This window comes from Lissotriton vulgaris, chromosome 8, assembly GCF_964263255.1.
Source record: "Lissotriton vulgaris chromosome 8, aLisVul1.2, whole genome shotgun sequence".
Taxonomy (NCBI): Eukaryota; Metazoa; Chordata; class Amphibia; order Caudata; family Salamandridae; genus Lissotriton; species Lissotriton vulgaris.
This window is the reverse complement of record NC_141696.1, coordinates 198,603,951-198,623,810: the sequence shown is the minus strand read 5'-3', so window position 1 is coordinate 198,623,810 and position 19,860 is coordinate 198,603,951. Positions and strand designations below refer to the sequence as shown.

Genomic DNA, 19,860 nt, shown 5'->3' with positions numbered 1-19,860 from the left:
TGTCTCACTGCTGCAGAGCTATGGGTAGGATCAGAGTCTGAGTTTTCACTTCTGCCCACCATTTGGTGGGATCAGAGACCGTGCGTGTTTCACTGCTGGAGAGCCATAGGTGGGATCAGAGATCAAGTGTGTCTCACTGCTGCAGAGCAGTGGTGGCATCAGAGGTAAAGTGTGCCTCACTTCTGAAGAGAAGAGCAATGGGTGCGATCAAATGTTTAGTGTGCCTTAATGTTGCAAAGTCATGGTTTTGGATCAGAGCCTAAGCATTTCTCACTGCTACAGAGCCATGGGTGGGATAAAAGGTTTAGTATGTCTTGATGCTGGAGACCCATTGGGTGGGATAAAAGATTTAAGGCCATACGTATCAAGAAGTCATTTGCGATTCTCAAATAGCGATTTTTTGCGAATCGCTATTTGAGAATCGCAAAATTCTATGTATGTAGGATTTGCAATACATTTTGCGAATCCTACATATTCCTTAATTGCGAATCTCAAATTGCGATTCGCAATTAAGGAATACCAAACCATTCATTCCTATGGGCCTAGAGACTCATAGGAATGAATGGGAAGACAATCTCAATTTGCGATTAGCAATTTTCGAATCGCAAATTGAGAATGCAATTTCAAGGGTGCAGGGGTGTCAAAAGGACACCTTGTTGCACCCCTGAAATAAGCATGGGTTCACATGTGGCACACATACATGCCCTAAAGGCATGTATGTGTGTCACATGGCACTTTGAAAAATGCAAAAAAAGGCATTTTTCAAAGAAATCGCAAATTACCTCCAACTTGAAGTTGGTGGTAATTTGCGATTCCTTAAGGCGAAATTGCACTTTTTTTGCACTTCTTACATTGCATTTAGGGAATCGCAAAATTTGCGATTCCTTAAATGCTATCGCAAAATAAGGAATCACAAATTTTGCAATTCCTTATTTTGAACACAGATTTGCTTGATACATACCATTTAGCAAAAATGCATTCGCAAACGCCGAAATTCTGCAAATTTCGGCATTTGCCAACGCATTTGTGCTTGATACATATGGCCCTTAGTATGTCTTGATGCTTTAGAGTTATAGGTGGGATCAGAGGTTCAATGTGCCTCCATGCATTTTCTTGTAGAGGTTTAGTGTCTACCGCTGCACTGTCCTATATCAAGACGTGCAGTGTGCCCTGTTGGACAGTGTTATCGCCAGGGTTTTTATTACTATCTTGCACAACCCTAGAACCAAAAGTTCAATGCAGATAGGTACTGCCTGGTCTGCGGTCAAAGGTTTAGTCTATTACACTGAGAAGAGCTGTTAAGTGCTCTGGACACAAAGGGACATAGCTTAGTACTAGGCCTGGGTTTGGTGTACTGTTACTTCAGAGCCTGAAGAACAAAAGGGCAGTATGTCCAAATACAGGACCCCGAGATTAAAGGTTTAAAACGTCTTGTTAAAGAACTACAAGACCAAAGATTAAGTGCAGACTCAGTAAGGGTGCTTTAGTGTGCCCCTCTGCAGATCACAGGGGGCAGGGCAGGGTTGTACGATAAATGCAGGCAAAATACCACTGGACTAGGCAAGGGATTCAGTGTGCCACAGTTGCAGATTGCCGTCACTAGAGGCTCATTGTACTTTGCTTCCTAGCTCGATGAAATGATATTCAAGGTGCTTTGCTGCTGCAGAGTCCAGAGATCAGAGGTTTAATGCCCTTCGTTGCTAGAGAGAGCTTGAGTTAATCTGTTACACACCAAAGTGGCGAGATGTTGTATGCAGAACTGCAGTACTCTGCTAGCTGAAATACGCTGCACCATTCTGCAGGGTTCTAATCCTGGAGCTTCAGCATTATTCCCGGATGCAGGATCTTAAACCAGGAAAGATGTGCCATCCTGTTACAAAGTAAAGTGACAAAAGGCTCAGTGTGCCTTGTAGCAAAGGCCAGGGATCAGTGGTTCAGTGTGCTCAACTGCAGAGCCCAGTGCCAGTGTTGTCACTAACAGCAGAGCTTGGTGCTAGGGGTGCAGTTTGCGATGCTGCAACAAAGGCTGGTAGCGGGAAAGGAATATGCTTCAATGCAGCATCACTGCCTAGTCTAGAAGCGGGGGTGAATTAGGGTCGTCTGGAGCAGACCACCCCGAGCACACAGACCCTTGTTGCAGCAGAGGCAGGTACTGGGGGGGGAAGAGGCTTTCTCCTTTTAACTTTGGGTCTGGCATGCTACTTTTACAAAAGAGCATGAAGCCAGCCCAGGCTGCACTATATTTTCCTACGGCAAAGCCTGCTGATACGGGTTCAGTGTGCCTTACTGAAGCAGAATCCGATCCTGGTGTGCAGTGTCTGCACCAACGTCTCGGGGTAGGGGTGATGTGTATCTTCAGAGTGTCCCCCTGAGCAGTAGGTGCCCCTTAACCAGGATTCATTGTACTTTCTTACAAGAAGACTTATTGTCAGAGAAGTGTGTGTCTCATACTGATGGAGCAAGGTTGCGCATGTAAAGCGACTTGCTTGTATTCAACCCTCTCTAATAACACATAATGTACTAACTAACATGTTTTTGTCTTATTAATATTGCATTTCACAACATGTTAGGTATCTAGAGGAAGCGTGTCTATGTGCTTTTACTAACCATACTCTGCTTGCACTAAAATGGCTGCTGCTACGCGGGATTTCTTACTGCGCATGCGTCTGGCACATTTACGTGACATGACGTATCTTTCGCTTGGAGGGAAACTTTTGCTTCTGCGCACTAGAACTAAGATGGCTGCTATGTGTTATTAACGTGCAAGAAGCTTGCACAGCTGCTTTTGCTAAGCTGTTCGTTCTGCTTAATTTCTAATGCAATAGTTAAAATAAAATAATGGGAATAGAATAGTGATAAGAGGTATACAGAACATTCATTTATTCTTTGTTCTAAAACGGTTTGTCTTTTATTTTTTTACATGTAACATTTCGGGCCTGATGAAACCCCACTGCACCCATTTTGAACATGCACACAAGTCTCCAAAGTTCAAGAGTCATTGGCATTGAATGGAAGCCAAGTCCAAACTTGCGAGAAGATGTGCCTGGGAGCGTGAACTTTCAACCCCAGGATAGGAAGCTGGACGGTACAATACTGAACACTATTGTTACTGATTGATACATTCATTGCCAGGTGGAACAAAAGTACATGGGAAAATAAAGTTATGGGCGGGAACGTTAATATTAATTTCATCAAGAAAAGTTTCATTTTGGTATGGTGTGATGACCTCTCCTCTCTTCTTGTCCTATCGAAATTGGGGATCCTTATACATGCAACATTGGGGGGTGGTACATTGACCTGGAAAATAGTATAACTAGGGTATAGGCTTAGTTAGCTGATTTTTCTGACTTGTCCGAATAGCTGACCTATCACTGACCCAACACACTCAATAGGTGATCGAGAGCAGAGGTGGTGGCGGAGCACTCTGTCAGAAGATTCGCTAACCCAATCGGGGTTCGGGAGCAAGGGTGCTGGCGGAGCACTCTGACAGAGGATTTGATAACCCATTCGGGGTTAGGCTGTTAGCTGCAGAGAGGGTTGTAGCGCTGGCATTGCAATTTTAACTGTGGGTGCCGGTCTTAGCCTGTGGTGGTCCTGTCCTGATCCAATTTTGGCTGCACCTGCCCTGATTTCTGGTCGGCACCTGTTGTCTTGCTGGCACTTGCACTTTTGGGGTTCTATCCTCTAACTGACCCGTGGCCAGGGTTAGATCTTCACACCATTCCAGGTAAATATTCTATGTGGGTATGTCACTGTACTGTTTCCTTCTCTCTTCCCACCCTAATGTCAAATGTTTAAAGACTGCCTTATAAAATCTTTGCATATTTTCATTCTAATCGTTATTTTCTTAATTGAAAGATTTCTGGTGTCAAATGTTTGGATTATGACATTTAAATAATTTTAGATAAAGAGTTTAAACCGTTCCCGAGTTTGTGGTTATTATATGAATGCAAATGTTATTTTTTTCCTACCTATTTTCTTGCTAACTCCCTGATCCAATAGATCTCTAGGTACAGGTGACTAGGATTGGTAAGTGAAATGGCATAGGACCTGAAAGGTTAAACAAAATCTTGATCGAACGTAGGTTTACCTGTTCAAAGTGTGTGTGTGTTGATTTATGGGCCCAGGTGAGTAAAAAAAAAAAAAATTCTCAGGCAGGTGAGCCTACACCATGCACCATTTCCAGCTATAGCACTGTCTCCGTCCATTAGTCCCTCCTTCCACCAGAGCAGGTGGATTTCAGCAGAGCTGATGCTAAGAGGTGCAGTGTCTGCCTCTTTAACCTGGGGATATTGGGCCCGGAGCCCTGTGTATGCCTACGACTTGCTTAGCAGTCTGCAATGAGTGTGTTAAACCCTTCTAATCTATGGGATGTTAAAGTGTGACAGGATCACTCCCACACTAAAAGAACTCCGCTAGGTCCAGCTACTAACGGACACCCTATTTCAAATCTCTGGGACGATTAAGAACACGCGGGCCAGCAACAACTCCAGGTCTGAAACCAGAGGGACAGGACTAAGAAAGCAAGGCAGTAGGCCTTCTCCTACTTTGTAAATCCACCCTCATCGGGATCTGTCAAGCTCCCACTCTCCTTCGATTCGGGAAGGACATGAAGAATAATATTTTCAAGCAACCCACTGTCCTTGTATAGCTGGCTCATCAGTGTAGGGTGTCTGCTGCTCTCTCCTCTATCTGCTAGCCTACTTCCTCTGCATTCCATTTGCTATGCAATTCTTTGGATCACTTTCGTTAGTTCTGCAGCCTATTTAACATATAAACTCCCTACACTGGTGTCTTTCCGTCTGGGTCCCCTATGAATTGCACCCCCAGATTTCCCTAGATTATGTCCGTTTTTTAATCTCTCTACTGATAGACCACTCATAAATTCATGTGCATCTCCCTCTGACCTATGTACAGTGCTGCGTTGTTTTCTAACTCGTTTGAACTTGGCATCCCTCACTGCCGAGTTTGATGCCAAGTAGGTTTCTGTGCTTTTGTGACCAGGCGGAAGGGGAGCAGTGTGCCAGAGTGCAGCGTGCTGCTATGTACAGAACCCAGCGTTTATCTTTGTGTCCGGTGTTCTCATATCCAAGAGCTGTAAAGTAATCAACGGAGCCATGCGCCAGGGCACGTGTAATATGCTTACAATTATTTTAACAGTGTGGTTTGTTCTCGACTCCCCGCCAATGCCTTTAGTGTAGAAACACTGTTTTGTGTGTGCTCGTGTACCTGGGGCCGAAGTTTGTGGCAGGGTGACTTCTAGTGGCCGGGTACTTTAATCTCCCCGCCAGTGCCTCCAGTATAGGGACGCTGTTCTGAATGTGGTCGTGTACCCGAAATGAAATGTGTGGCGTGGCTGAGATACGTTTTCGTGCATGGTTAATACCACACCCTGCTAGTGATGCAGTGTGTGCAAGGGGTTTGTGTTGTTGGGAGGGGGGGGGGGGCGGGGGGGGGGGGGGGGTCTTCTTCGGGAAAGGGTCAAAGCCTGTGCAAATGTTAGGGTTGGCCTCCTGTGCCGGGATTGAACTGCGTGGCACTGAGTCCGACAGAGCATGACTGCTGTGTCAAAACCACGTTGCGCCTGTGCAGCACTGTGTCTGGTCCGGATGCAGTTGGTACCTAGGTAGGGTGACCAGGCGTCCTAGGAGAGTTCCGGTTTTTCACCAGCTATCCTGGCAGATTTCGGCAATTTTGGGTCAGGTCCTGGTTTTCAGTGAGGGCTGGCTGCTAACAGTGGAGGCACGTTTGTATGTGTTACAAAGCAGTTCTAATTAACAGCTCTGACAATAAAGCTATTTAAATAACATGTTTAATACTGGGTTTAAAAAATGTTGTTTTATTTATTTCCTGAGTGCTTCGTCTGTGTTTCTATCTTCCTTCCCATTACCCCCCTTTTTAGCCCACCTCTCCTCCGTCCCTCTCCCCAAGTGTACTTTCCTTATGCTCCCCTCACCCCCTCCATCCCTCCCCCTTGCCCCCTCCTCCCCTCGTTATTCACCCCGTCCTCTCCTCAATCCCACCGCATCTCTCTCCTCCCCCCTACTCCGCCAGGAATGTTGCACTACTCCCCTTCCCCGCCCGGTAACCCCCTCCACTTCCCTCCCTCGGGCCCAGCAGAATCACTTCCTCTCTTCAACTCCCCTTTCTCCCAACACCCCTCACCTTTCCTGATGCCCGTTCCCTCGCAGCCACCTCTCCTAGCTGACAGGTCCTCCACAACCACCTCACCTCTTTTCCTCCCAAACCTCCTACATTCTCATGACGCCACACAGGCCTCCCCTCTCATTCTACCCAACTGCCGAGTTCCACACACCTCTCCCCCTAAATTTGTCCTTAATTCCTCTCCCTCTTGCAACACCAACATTGACAACTCTCCCTTAACCTCCGTTTCACTAACTCCCGCTCTCACCCACTACCCTTCCCCACTTATGAACCCCACACCCAAAATTACCTCCTTTCCTGCCACCTCTCCCTGCCTGCCACCACCCACTCCACCCCCCCTTGTTTCAATAGAGCCACCCAACCTTCCCCAACCCAACCTTCCGTGCTCTGCCCCATTCTCACTGGAAAACACACTAGGCTCTCTTATCACCTCCATCTCCCAGCTTACAGCTGCCATTTCACTTTTATGCTCTAAGATTGTCACCCCTTCTTGCACCGCTACTCCTTCCCAACTTCCCACGAGATGCACCTCGCCCCCTCACCCCAGTACAGCCAAGCTTAACCTATCATCGGGAAACTCTGTTAACTCACTCAAGCCCTTGAGCGCCACCCCTCCTCAACTGACATACCCTAGCAACCCCACTATCTACGCCATTCCGATCATCACCTCTGTCAGAACAAAGCATCCACCTAAACCCCCCCGAGCACCCCCTCATAAGTACAATATCCCGATCACCCTTCAGAGCCCTAGTGCCCCCGTCACCAAAACAGTCTTGACAGAGCTGCGCTGCATGCTTCACAACTGCAGATCTGCAGTAAAACACAAACTTGAAATCTCCGATACCATCACCCTTCATAATATCGACATGCTCTTCCTCACAGAGACCTGGTTCAAAGATACATCTCACTCTATATTTGATCTCCTATTACCCACAGGCTACTCTTTACTTAGGAATGACAGAACTGGCAACATGGGGGGAGGTGTTGCAGTCATCTTTAGAAACACCCTCCAACTCAAGGCCTCTCCTAACAGCTCCTCCAAAACCTTTGAATGCCTTTCTCTTGAGCTTCATTTGCAACACCGTTCACCCCTCAGATTCCATGTCATTTACCGCCCGCCTCGTAGTGGCCCTTCGTTTATGGATGAACTCACCGACTTTATCAGCGACCAATACTCGCGAAGTGACAATCAGACCTTCGTGGGTGACTTCAATCTCCACTGGGGAGTACCGCAAGACTCCTCTGCGAACTCACTGGCCACTTTCCTATCTACTAACGATCTTATCCAACACTGCACGGAATCAACCCATTCTAAGGGCGCAATCCTGGACCTTGTTATATCTAAAGCAGGCATGCTTTCTACCACTACCCCAATTCATGTAGATTGGTCTGACCACCTCCTCATCCCATTCTCTCTTCAACTTTCACACTCTATAACTCTTGGCCAACCCAAGAGGGCCATCTCATGGTTCCGGGATGCAAAAAATATTGATGTCGGTCCCCTCTGTGAATCAGCTTTGCTATCCCTTCCAAGGCTCGACCCGAACCTAGATGTTGACGAACTCACCTCTCAAAGCCTCACAGTTCTTGCAGCTGAAATTAATAAAGTCGCTCCACTCAAAAGCAAAAGGTTAAGGCCCACTCCCTCAGCACCTTGGTTCAACAGATCCCTTTATGAGGAAAGGAAGCAGCTAAGATCCCTGGAGAAACAATGGAGGCAAGTGCCCTCCTCCGACAATCTGGCCAAGCTTCGCTCAGCAAGATCCAAGTACCACAAGCACATCTTCCTTGGGAAAGCGACACACTTCAAAACCCTCCTTGATTCCGCCAAAAATAGACCCAAAAAACTATTTGATCTCATCAAAATGCCTAACGGCTCTCCCCCAACCTCCAAGGTGGATGATTCTACAAAGAGAGCTGCGGATTTTGCTATTTTCTTTGATGAAAAAGTGAAATCACTTGTGGATCAGGTCGCTCATCCTACCCCTCCAGAGGAGCGCAAATCCTTAGCCATTTGGCAGAGCTTTGACCCTATATCTGAAGATGCCCTTCTCAAGTGCATACGAGAAACGAAGCCATCCAACCATTCTCTTGACCCTATCCCCAGTGCCATTGCCATTGACTTCTATACCCATTCCCGCTCCTATTGGACCACTCTGATCAACCTCTCCCTCTGGCAAGGCTCCCTTCCTGCCTCCTTCAAAACTGGGCAGGTCACCCCTCTGCTGAAAAAACCCACTGCAGATGCGAATGACCTCAACAACTTCCGCCCCATCACTAACCTTCCCTTTCTGGCGAAGATCACAGAAAGATGTGTAGCAAAACAACTCTCCTGTCATATCAAGGACAATGACCTTCTAGACCACTGTCAGTCCGGCTTCATCCAAAACTGCAGCACTGAAACAGCCCTACTGCAAGTGGTTGATGACGCGTTGAGGATACTCGATTCAGGGGGGTCCTGTCTGCTAATTCTCCTTGACCTTTCCGCAGCCTTTGACACTGTCAATCATAATACCCTCCTCAATATTCTTCAACAGAGAATGGGCATGGAGGGCACTGTGCTTAAATGGTTTGCATCCTTCCTTTCTGGCAGATCCCAAATGATCAAAATAGCGAACAGTCTTTCACCTCCTGTGGCGGTAGGTCAAGGTGTTCCCCAAGGCTCGATACTTGCTCCCACACTGTTCAATCTCTATTTAGAACCACTGGGAAATCTCCTAAGTAAATCCGGGATTCACTATCATCTTTATGCTGACGACACTCAACTCTACCTCAAGATTGCCTCTACTCACGATCTTTCCATCCTAAGCTCCACTCTCAACTCCATTCAAAACTGGATGTCAACTCATCAACTGATTCTGAATCCCTCCAAAACTGAATTCCTCCTCTTCTCCTCCTCACTCTCTCCTCCCCCGGTTCAATCATGGATGGATCAGATGAATCTACTAAACAATAATCCCATCATTGTCGACAGCGCCAAATCCCTTGGTGTCATACTAGACAAAAAACTTAATCTAATTCCCCACATCAATTCCATTGCGAAATCAGCTCGATACCAACTGCGCCTTCTTTGGGGAATCCGTCGCTTCTTCGCGGAGCGGGACCTTATAACCCTGGTGCAAGCACTGGTCCTCTCCAGACTCGACTACTGCAATTCTCTTCTTACTGGCCTCCCCAAATCCCACGTGTCCCCACTTAAGTCTGTTTTCCACTCAGCAACTCGTTTCATTTATGGGGCCAAAAGAAGCGATCACATCACACCGATGTTATCTACCCTCCGCTGGCTTCCCTTGGAGGCTAGAGCTATCTACAAGACCGCTTGTATCACCCACAAAGCCCTGCACTCCTCTTCTCCTCTCTACCTGGCGAATAAACTGAAACTCTCTGGAGGTTCTAGACCTTCACGCAATGCGGAGAATCTACTGCTTGAACCTCCCACTTTCAAGAAGGAAAGAACGATGGCCCAATCATTTTCAGGCAACGCAGTGAGAATCTGGAACTCATTGCCGCCTCAGCTCCGGACCACAGCCTCCTCCCAGGCCTTTAAAAGGGACCTCAAAGCTCTCCTCCTCCAGAGACACCTCCAAAAGTAACTCTCTTCTGTCTGTAGGAAGATCTCCCACTACTGATAATTTCTACTTCTCATGTCCATGGAAGTGCCTTCCCAGTGTGTTCTTGCGGTTAGAGTGTTTGCCTTTTATTGCCTACGTAATCGTTTGTTCTTGTGCTTGAGTGTGTAACATATACTGCAGTATTATACCACAAATTATACTCTATTTTCTCTTGTAGCCTGCACACTTGTCACTTTTCCCTCCTGAGCACTTTTTACTACCTCATGTATTTTTGGTAGCCCACATTTTTACTACCTCATGTATTTTGTTTGCTCACAAGTGTCACAATTACCTTGTCTACCTCATGTATTTTTGGTTTCTCACAATTTTTACTACCTCATGTATTCTTGGTTGCTCACAATTATCACTTTACCGTATGTAACATAACGAATGCCTCTGCAATCTGTTGCTCGTGTAACGTTCTCAGTTTGTATCTTTTCTGTTCCTATTGTGAAGCGCTCTGACACCTTCGGGTAAAGTCCGCGCTATATAAAATTGCATAAATAAATAATAAATAAAATGTAACAGTCCATGCCAAGGTTGCAGTATGTCGGGATATGGAGTATGATCTATGTGCAAGGGCTGCGGTGCTCCGGGAACCAAGTTAATGTGCAACACGTCAAAGGATTAATGCTAGCCCAGGGCATTAGTCTATGCCAGGATTCAATGTTTGTTCCAGCACCAGAGCTGCCATGCTTCATATGCAAGGACACGATGTTTTAAGGGACTGTTACAAGATCTTACGCTTATCGATGGATATATATTGCCAGGATTGCAATGCACCTCATAGTGACAAAGTTGCGTGCATGCCAGGGTGCAGAAAGACAAAGCACAAAGTACATGATGACGTACCTGGGATGCAATGCTAGGTTGCAAAGTATGCACCAGTGTAAAGTACAGTAGGAGGCTTCTGTACTCAAGCCTGGGAAACCCGGGGAAGGAGATATGTCACTCACCAAGTAGAGCGGAGCATATATCTTCAGGGACTCCTCCAGAGCGCCCTGTGTAATCTGAAGGTACGCGACGGTGCAGGAAGGATTCCAGGTATGCCCGATTTCATAGCAGCTATGTGGGATAGACTTGCTGAACGCAGCCATCTTGGTTGAGGACTGATGACAGCAAAGACAGGAAGGGGGCAAAGGTCACTGTTGGCCGAGGTTACTTCAGTACAAAGTCCTCGGATCATGTGACGTAAAATGACGGGGCCGCTGGAAGTAGGCGCGCACGTGGTGCGTGCGCGCGACCCACGCAGGGTTGCCTTCTCTCGGCGCAGGAGTCCAGAGCTTCCTGTGCGCCGTAGAGCGGCGTCGTTCTGTTTCCATGGTAGCGGATGGCGCGGACTGTTCATCTGCGTGCGCTGTGCTCAGTACTGGCTGGCCGGTTAGCTGTTCCGACATCAGAAAGAATGTAGGGTTTTTCCAGTGCATCTCCAAGCATGCGTCCACGTAAGAGGAGGACCATTGCTTTAAGTGTTACTAGTAAAAAAATAAAAAGTAGAGTGTGGAACCGATCTTTAAAAAAGGCAGGGCTCAAGTCATAACAAGCATTTGCAATGCAATAGGTCTCGCAGTTGTGAGAGTTAGAGCTATTGGCATTGTAAATGGCAATCCCTTTTATTTATGTGTTGGTTTTTAAAACATAAATAAAAGGCATTGTCATTTACAATGCCAATAGCTTAATCTCTCGCAAATGCGAGACCTATTGCATTGCAAATGCTTTTTTAATGTATTTTGTTGGTTTTCTAGTTTCAAGTTTAATGTTTATTGCTTGATTAATTAAAATCATCACAACCTCCCCTAAATAAAATAAGTGAGATTCATATACTCAAACAGCAAGAAGTATCATTGTGCAAGCGATCATATTACATCTGTACTCTTGTTGGTTGTCGTGGAAGAGAGAAATGCTGCCAGTATGCCAGCTGTTTGGAAAGCGTTCTGTTGGACAGGCCACATGAAGGGCCACTCTCCCCCGGCCCGACCAGGCCCGAGCCCGGTCACGCAGGTACCACACACCACCATTACACGTCCTCCGTCCCCTCCGGGACCCCTACCCTCGAACATGTCGACCTCGTGGGCCTGATCCACTGCCGGCCTGCGCGCCCATCCTGGGCGCCATCTTGGACACTCCACCACGAGGCCGCCTGGCCCCAGATCGACCTCAACCCTGGGCCTGGCCAGGTCTCAGACATCCCGGCACCACCATCCACCCAGGAGGTGAGCGGGCTACTTGGCAAGTCACTGGGGGAAAGAGGTGTCGATGGCTCTCCCCCGCCAGGTGCCGCTCGCCCATCGCCTCCCCGGGCGCTGGCTCCACCCCCCTGCTGGGTGTCTGGACTCCCTCATCCCGGACCTCCCGACCTCCAAGTGCGAGGGTCCGGACATCAAAGGGCACCAGCCCTATAACTGGGGCAGCTCCAGAGCAGGAAGGCAGTTGTATCTTGGAGTCGAGAGACGCAGAGAAGAACTCATCCTTGACGGACTACTGGCGCTGCCATAGCTCTGTCTCGTGCACCATCGTCTTGCCTGCTGGCGCTGCCGCAACCTTCGTAACCTTCATATCCTTCATCGTCGTCGGGACCTGCTGGCGTGGCCGCGGACCGTTTGCATTCACCATCTTCATCGGGACCTGCTGGCTCCGCCGCGGACCGTCGTTTCCTTCGTCCATCTCGGGACCTGCTGGCTCCGCCGCGGCCCGATCATCTAGAACGCCGAGCTCGAGGATTGAGAGCTAGTTTCATCTTTTGGTAACAAGACTGTCCCGCTACCCTTTTCCCAAGCCAGAGACCAGAACCGAGGGGACCCCTGAGTCCAGACCTCCTTGTACCATTCCATCGTAACCTTAAAGAATTGCCTATAAAGTCTCGTTGAACTTTACCCTTGTGTGGTGTCCGTCTGTGGGGGGGAAGTTACTTGTCTGTACGATCGCTGGAGACGGCTCTCCCCGGAGACCTCTCCCCTTATCCTCGGCCGACCCTCCCGGTCCGTCTAACATTGGTGGCCAGCGGCGCGATCCGAATCACCGCATAACCGTACAGAGAGTAGCTCACCCCACGGCGAATCACGATGTCAACTAAAGAAAGCGGATCAGCGGAGAAATTCCAGATGGAGAAATTGGACGAGTACAGCCATCGTGAACTAAAACAGTTCTGCATCGAACTAGGTATCGCTACCACCGGACTAAGTACCAAAGACGATTTTAAGCAGGCCCTAGAATCTTGGGCAGAAACCGGGGCTGCCGGAACCTCGGATCAAAGCATCGCAGCAAAAACCACCACGGCCCCCGAGGAGCAAAGAAAGGGTCTCTCGCAAGACGAGATCCAGGAACGAGAGAAAACCCGACTACACGAGCTGGAAATGGCCCGGCTCAAAATGGACATTGAACTTAAATTGGCCGAACAAAAAATCAACTTAGAGCACCTGCGTCTCCGAGAAGAAAGAGAGGAGAAACAGAGACAAAGGGAGCTCGAGGAAAAGAAACTGGCATATGAGCATGAGCGGAAATTAGCGGAGATCGACCTACGCAAGCAGAATAAAGAAGTAGGGGTGTCCGAGCAACCCCACACCCCAGGGGCAACAGAGAAAAAGGTACACATCCCCAAGGATGTCGTCCGAGAGTACTTCCGAGAGGACGACATCCAGCAATGGTTTAAGGCCTATGAAATCGCTATGACTGCACACCGGATCGATAGAAGCGATTGGGGAGCCGGTCTATGGGGGAGATTCCTCAATGAGGGCCGCGACGCCCTGCTGCAACTCCCGGACCACCAGATGACCTCCTATGACCATATGAAAGCTGCACTCCTCACCCGCTACGGCCTCACACCCGAGATGTACCGTCAGAGGTTCCGAGACTGCACCCGCATCCCGGGTACAACTTGGGTGGACTATGTAAACTACTTTAGCCGAGCCTTCGAAGGCTGGATCAAAGGAAGCAAGGTCACAACCTACGAACAACTGTTCAATCTTATGGTCTGGGAGCATCTGTCGAACAATTGCTTCATTGAACTCCGCCAGCACCTCCTCGACAGCAAGTTAACGGATCCCCGGCAGCTCGCAGCCGAAGCTGACCGGTGGGAAATCACCAGAGTGGGTCGAAATGGGTCCTACGAACAAAACCGGAACAACAGTGGTCAACACCGTCCCCGAGGAGGAGGAGGAGGCCAAGGGCGCGGAAGAGACAACGTTCCGGTCGCCCCCGCTACCAGCACCACCCCCCCGGCCAACCGGGGCAGCACCCCGGCGCGACCGGGATATCGAGCCAATGTTACGTGCCATCGATGCCAACGAATCGGACACTATGCAAACGACCCAAACTGCCCCCAGTACCAGAGCCCAAGACCCCGCCAAGTAGCCGCTGCTGCTCTGGGGGAAGAACAGATCTCAGAGGAACAGGAGGAATATGAACAGGAACACCAAGAATGGGAGCCAGCCGCCATGGCTCTAGCCTGCTTAGGGGGGAGAGACATGGTTCCGCGGGTCCCCCTACCCGCTAACACCCAGAAGTACAGCCAATGGGTGAGCATCAATGGACGCCGGGCCGAAGCCCTTCGTGACACTGGGGCCAGTGTAACAGCCGTCCGCTGTCACCTGGTGACCCCAGAACAATATCTACCGAACATTCTCTGCCCTGTACGTTCAGCCGATAACTCGGAAAGTCTGTGTCGGATGGCCTGCGTCCCCTTCGAATGGGGAGGGGTCTCCGGCATGTTAAAGGTAACGGTCCGAGACGATGCCCCCGTAGACTGCCTCCTGGGGAATGACCTTGAAAGCTCTCCGTGGGCAGCCGTAGAACGAAGAGAACACCTGGGGATGTTAGGCGTCCCGGACTGGGCGTGCGTCACCACCCGGTCCATGGCCGCCCGTGCCAACCCCCGCCCAGAGGAACCCGAATGGCCGGCGCCACCGCCTCCGGTCGCCCCAGCCGAAACCACCGACCGTGACGTCCCCCCAGAACCAGCTCAACCTCCAGACCTCGCTAGCATCGACCAGTGGCCTCAAGAGGGGGGGCCCACGCAAGAACAATTTCGCCAAGAACAGAAGACCTGTCCCTCCCTCGAGGGACTCCGCCAACAAGCGCTCGCCCAAAGTGCAGGGGATACCTCCGGAACGCACTGGGTCTACTGGGACAATGAACTGCTGTACAGTGAGCAAAGAATCGCGGAGCTGGGGGCTAGCCGAGTACTGGTGGTGCCCCTCCGTTTTAGAGACTTTCTGCTAAACCTGGCCCACGATGTCCCCCTGGCGGGACACCTGGGTCAAGATAAAACCTATAGTCGTCTGGTGACCCACTTCTTCTGGCCCAAAATGAGGAACGATGTACACCAGCATTGCCGATCTTGCCCCACGTGCCAAGCCAGTGGAAAGAGCGGCCGCAAACTAAAAGCCCCCCTGCAACCTTTTCCCGTGGTCACCACCCCGTTCGAGAGGGTCGGGATAGACATCGTGGGACCCCTGGACCCGCGCACCAAACAAGGCCATCGATTCATCCTGGTGCTAGTGGACCACGCCACCCGCTACCCCGAGGCTGTTCCCCTGCGAACTGTGACAGCCCCGGTAGTCGGCCGGGCTCTGTTGGGGATCTTCTCCCGTGTGGGCTTCCCCCGAGAAGTCGTCAGCGACAGAGGCACGAACTTTATTTCTAAATATAGGAAGTCCCTCTGGCAACAGTGCGGGGTTACCTACCGATTCACGACCCCCTATCACCCTCAAGGAAACGGACTCGTTGAGCGGTTCAACCGCACACTCAAAGGGATGATCGGGGGGTTGGAAGAGCCCCTCCGTCGCCAGTGGGACGTGCTGCTGCCGTGCCTCCTCTTCGCCTATCGAGAGGTTCCCCAGAAGTCCCTGGGCTTCAGCCCGTTTGAACTACTATATGGACACCCAGTGCGGGGGCCGCTCAGCCTAGTCAAGGAAGGCTGGGAGATGCCCCCTCTAAAGAACCCACCAGATGTTTTCCGATACCTCCTAACCCTCCGCAACCAGACCCGGCGGTTCAGAGAGCTGGCAAAAGCCAACCTAGAGGCCAGTCAAGAGGACATGAAAAAGTGGTATGACCGGAATGCCTCCTCCATCGAATTTGAACCTGGGCAACAGGTATGGGTGATGTCCCCCACCGAACCCTGCGCCCTGCAAGACAAGTGGACAGGGCCCTTCAAAGTAGTCGAGCGCAAGGGTCCTGCCACCTATCTCATCGACATGGAGTCTCCCCGGAACCCCCTCCGGGTCCTCCACGCTAACAGACTGAAACCCCACTTTGTGCGTTCAGAACTCAGCCTCCTGATGGCCACAGACAATGGGGCTGAAGAGGACTCCGAGCCCCTCCCTGACTCCTACGGACTCAGGAGAAAGACGGCTCCGTGGATGGGGTCCGACTCTCGGAGGCCCTCACCCGAGAGCAACACCAGGAGTGTTGAGTCCTCCTGTCACAGTTCGCCAGCCTGTTCTCCCTCGCCCCAGGTGTCACTTCCTGGTGTGTGCACGATGTGGACACAGGGGACAGCCCCCCTATCCGCCACCGGGCCTACCGCGTGCCAGATCGGGTACGGGCCTGCATCCAGGAAGAGGTAGCAAGAATGCTCACGCTCGGGGTCATCGAGCCCTCAGATAGCCCCTGGGCCAGTCCTGTAGTACTGGTCCCCAAAGCAGCCGCCCCTGGCACCACGCCGGAACTCCGGTTCTGCGTCGACTACCGGGGCTTAAATGCGGTCACCAGAACAGACGCACATCCCATCCCCCGGGCAGATGAACTAATCGACCGCATGGGAGCTGCCCGCTACCTCAGTATTTTCGACCTGACGGCGGGCTACTGGCAAATCGGCCTCACACCCCGGGCCCAAGAACGTTCTGCCTTTTCCACCCCCGATGGCCATTACCATTTCAAGGTCATGCCCTTTGGCATGAAGAATGCCCCAGCAACCTTTCAGCGGCTCGTCAATCAAGTCCTGGCGGGGCTCGAAGGGTTCAGCGCCGCCTACCTATATGACATCGCTGTATACAGCCACCATTGGACCGAGCACCTCCGCCACCTCCGAGCCGTGCTACAAGCCCTTCAGCGAGCTGGCCTCACGATCAAGGCCAGCAAATGTCAAATTGGTCAAGGGTCTGTAACCTACCTCGGACACCAGGTGGGAAGCGGCCTGGTGGCCCCTCTGCAGCTCAAAATTGCCGCCATCCAGTCCTGGCAGCCCCCCATCACCCAGACCGAGGTACGAGCCTTCCTGGGCCTCACGGGCTACTACCGAAGGTTCGTGAAAGACTATGGTACTATAGTGGGTCCCCTCACGGAACTCACGTCAAAAAATCAACCCAAGGCAGTCAACTGGACCCCAGAGTGTCAAACAGCATTCGAACAATTGAAAGCCGCCATGTGTTCCGCCCCTGTGCTCCAGGCCCCCGACTACAGCCGGGAGTTCGTCGTCCAGACGGATGCCTCCGACCATGGCATCGGGGCAGTCCTGTCTCAAGTGAACACCGAAGGCCTTGATCAGCCAGTGGCCTTCATCAGCAGGCGACTCCTACCACGAGAACAACGCTGGAGCACCATTGAGAGGGAGGCCTTCGCCGTGGTATGGGCCCTCAAGAAACTCCGGCCCTACCTCTTTGGCACACACTTTCGGGTGCAGACCGACCACCGACCCCTGCAGTGGCTGATGCAGATGCGGGGAGAAAACCCGAAGTTACTACGTTGGTCCATCTCCCTCCAAGGGATGGACTTCACAGTTGAACATCGGCCTGGGCCAGATCACGCCAACGCGGACGGCCTGTCCCGGTTCTTCCGCCTCGACGAGGAGAGTCCCCAAGAGGATGGGTAACTCTCCCCGCCTTCAGCTGGGGGGGACGCATGTTGGACAGGCCACATGAAGGGCCACTCTCCCCCGGCCCGACCAGGCCCGAGCCCGGTCACGCAGGTACCACACACCACCATTACACGTCCTCCGTCCCCTCCGGGACCCCTACCCTCGAACATGTCGACCTCGTGGGCCTGATCCACTGCCGGCCTGCGCGCCCATCCTGGGCGCCATCTTGGACACTCCACCACGAGGCCGCCTGGCCCCAGATCGACCTCAACCCTGGGCCTGGCCAGGTCTCAGACATCCCGGCACCACCATCCACCCAGGAGGTGAGCGGGCTACTTGGCAAGTCACTGGGGGAAAGAGGTGTCGATGGCTCTCCCCCGCCAGGTGCCGCTCGCCCATCGCCTCCCCGGGCGCTGGCTCCACCCCCCTGCTGGGTGTCTGGACTCCCTCATCCCGGACCTCCCGACCTCCAAGTGCGAGGGTCCGGACATCAAAGGGCACCAGCCCTATAACTGGGGCAGCTACAGAGCAGGAAGGCAGTTGTATCTTGGAGTCGAGAGACGCAGAGAAGAACTCATCCTTGACGGACTACTGGCGCTGCCATAGCTCTGTCTCGTGCACCATCGTCTTGCCTGCTGGCGCTGCCGCAACCTTCGTAACCTTCATATCCTTCATCGTCGTCGGGACCTGCTGGCGTGGCCGCGGACCGTTTGCATTCACCATCTTCATCGGGACCTGCTGGCTCCGCCGCGGACCGTCGTTTCCTTCGTCCATCTCGGGACCTGCTGGCTCCGCCGCGGCCCGATCATCTAGAACGCCGAGCTCGAGGATTGAGAGCTAGTTTCATCTTTTGGTAACAAGACTGTCCCGCTACCCTTTTCCCAAGCCAGAGACCAGAACCGAGGGGACCCCTGAGTCCAGACCTCCTTGTACCATTCCATCGTAACCTTAAAGAATTGCCTATAAAGTCTCGTTGAACTTTACCTTTGTGTGGTGTCCGTCTGTGGGGGGGAAGTTACTTGTCTGTACGATCGCTGGAGACGGCTCTCCCCGGAGACCTCTCCCCTTATCCTCGGCCGACCCTCCCGGTCCGTCTAACACGTTCACACCTCATTGTAGTTCATGCAAGAAGGGCGTAAGAAGGAAGGTGTCAAAAAGGACTGAAGAATTTCTACTTGTGTTGCGAATGGCATGCATAGAGGTAAAGATCACTATCGGGGCCTGCAAATTCGTCCTGTCTCTGATCGTAAACATTCAGTTAATTGCCCTTAATCAGAGGCTGGGAACGAATACCATCAAGACGGTACCCACAATTAAAACTAGCATTTGCAATGCAATGGTCTCGGCATCATTAAAGGTAGAGCTATTGGCATTGCTCATGACATTTCTTTTTTTTTCTTTAAATCATAAATAAATGGCATTGTCATTTACATTGCCAATACACAGCACTCTGCACTCAACAGCACACACCACTCTGCACCTGCACTCACTGCTCTGCACACTCTCTCTGCACTCACTACTGTGCACTCACTACTCTGCACTCACTACTCTGCACTCACTACTCTGCACTCACTACTCTGCACACTCTCTCTGCACTCACTACTCTGCACTCACTACTCTGCACTCACTACTCTGCACTCACTACTCTGCACTCTGCGCACTCACTCTGCACTCACTACTCTGCACTCACTACTCTGCACTTTGTACTCACTACTCTGCACTCACTACTCTGCACTCACTACTCTGCACTCACTACTCTGCACTCACTACTCTGCACTCACTACTCTGCACTCTGCACTCACTATTCTGCACTTTGCACACTCTGCACTCACTACTCTGCACTCTGCACTCACTATTCTGCACTTTGCACACTCTGCACTCACTACTCTGCACTGTAAGTTTACGTTTTAGGAGAGAATTATTCTGTCCTGCAATATCTTGGAAAACAGCAGTGTTTACAAAAGCCGCAGTGTCAACTATCCCTGCCCGTGCGGAGGGCGGAGTCCCCCAGATTGCCACAGTAAGTTAAAGGGGAGGGGGAAGAGGGGGGGGGGCGGTGCACGTGTGTGTGTGTGTGTGTGTGTGCTTGTGTGTGTATATGAGTGGCGGGGTTCTGTATGTATGTATGTGGTGCGTGTGCGCTTCTGTGTGTGTTTCTATGTTTGCGCATGCGTGTGTTGTGTGGGAGCTTCGCGCAGCGCTCGTACTTATGCGCGTGCCAGTGTAGAAACGCCTGCGCGCGGCCAGGAGTGTCTCCTGGGAAGCACACTCGCTGACAAAATATCTCAG

The 19,860-nt window shown here is 51.3% G+C and overlaps 1 protein-coding gene across 1 annotated transcript in view; it reads right to left on the bottom strand.

Moving 5' to 3' along the window:
- The window catches only part of TMEM135 (transmembrane protein 135), a 1,155,226-nt gene extending 1,144,238 nt beyond the window's left edge, over positions 1–10,988 (bottom strand). Inside the window, exon 1 of the mRNA XM_086933979.1 lies at positions 10,733–10,988. Within this exon, the coding sequence (XP_086790105.1) occupies positions 10,733–10,873 (141 nt within the window). The 5' untranslated portion in view covers positions 10,874–10,988. The remainder of the gene's footprint in view (positions 1–10,732) is intronic.
- Positions 10,989–19,860: the final 8,872 nt, after the last annotated feature.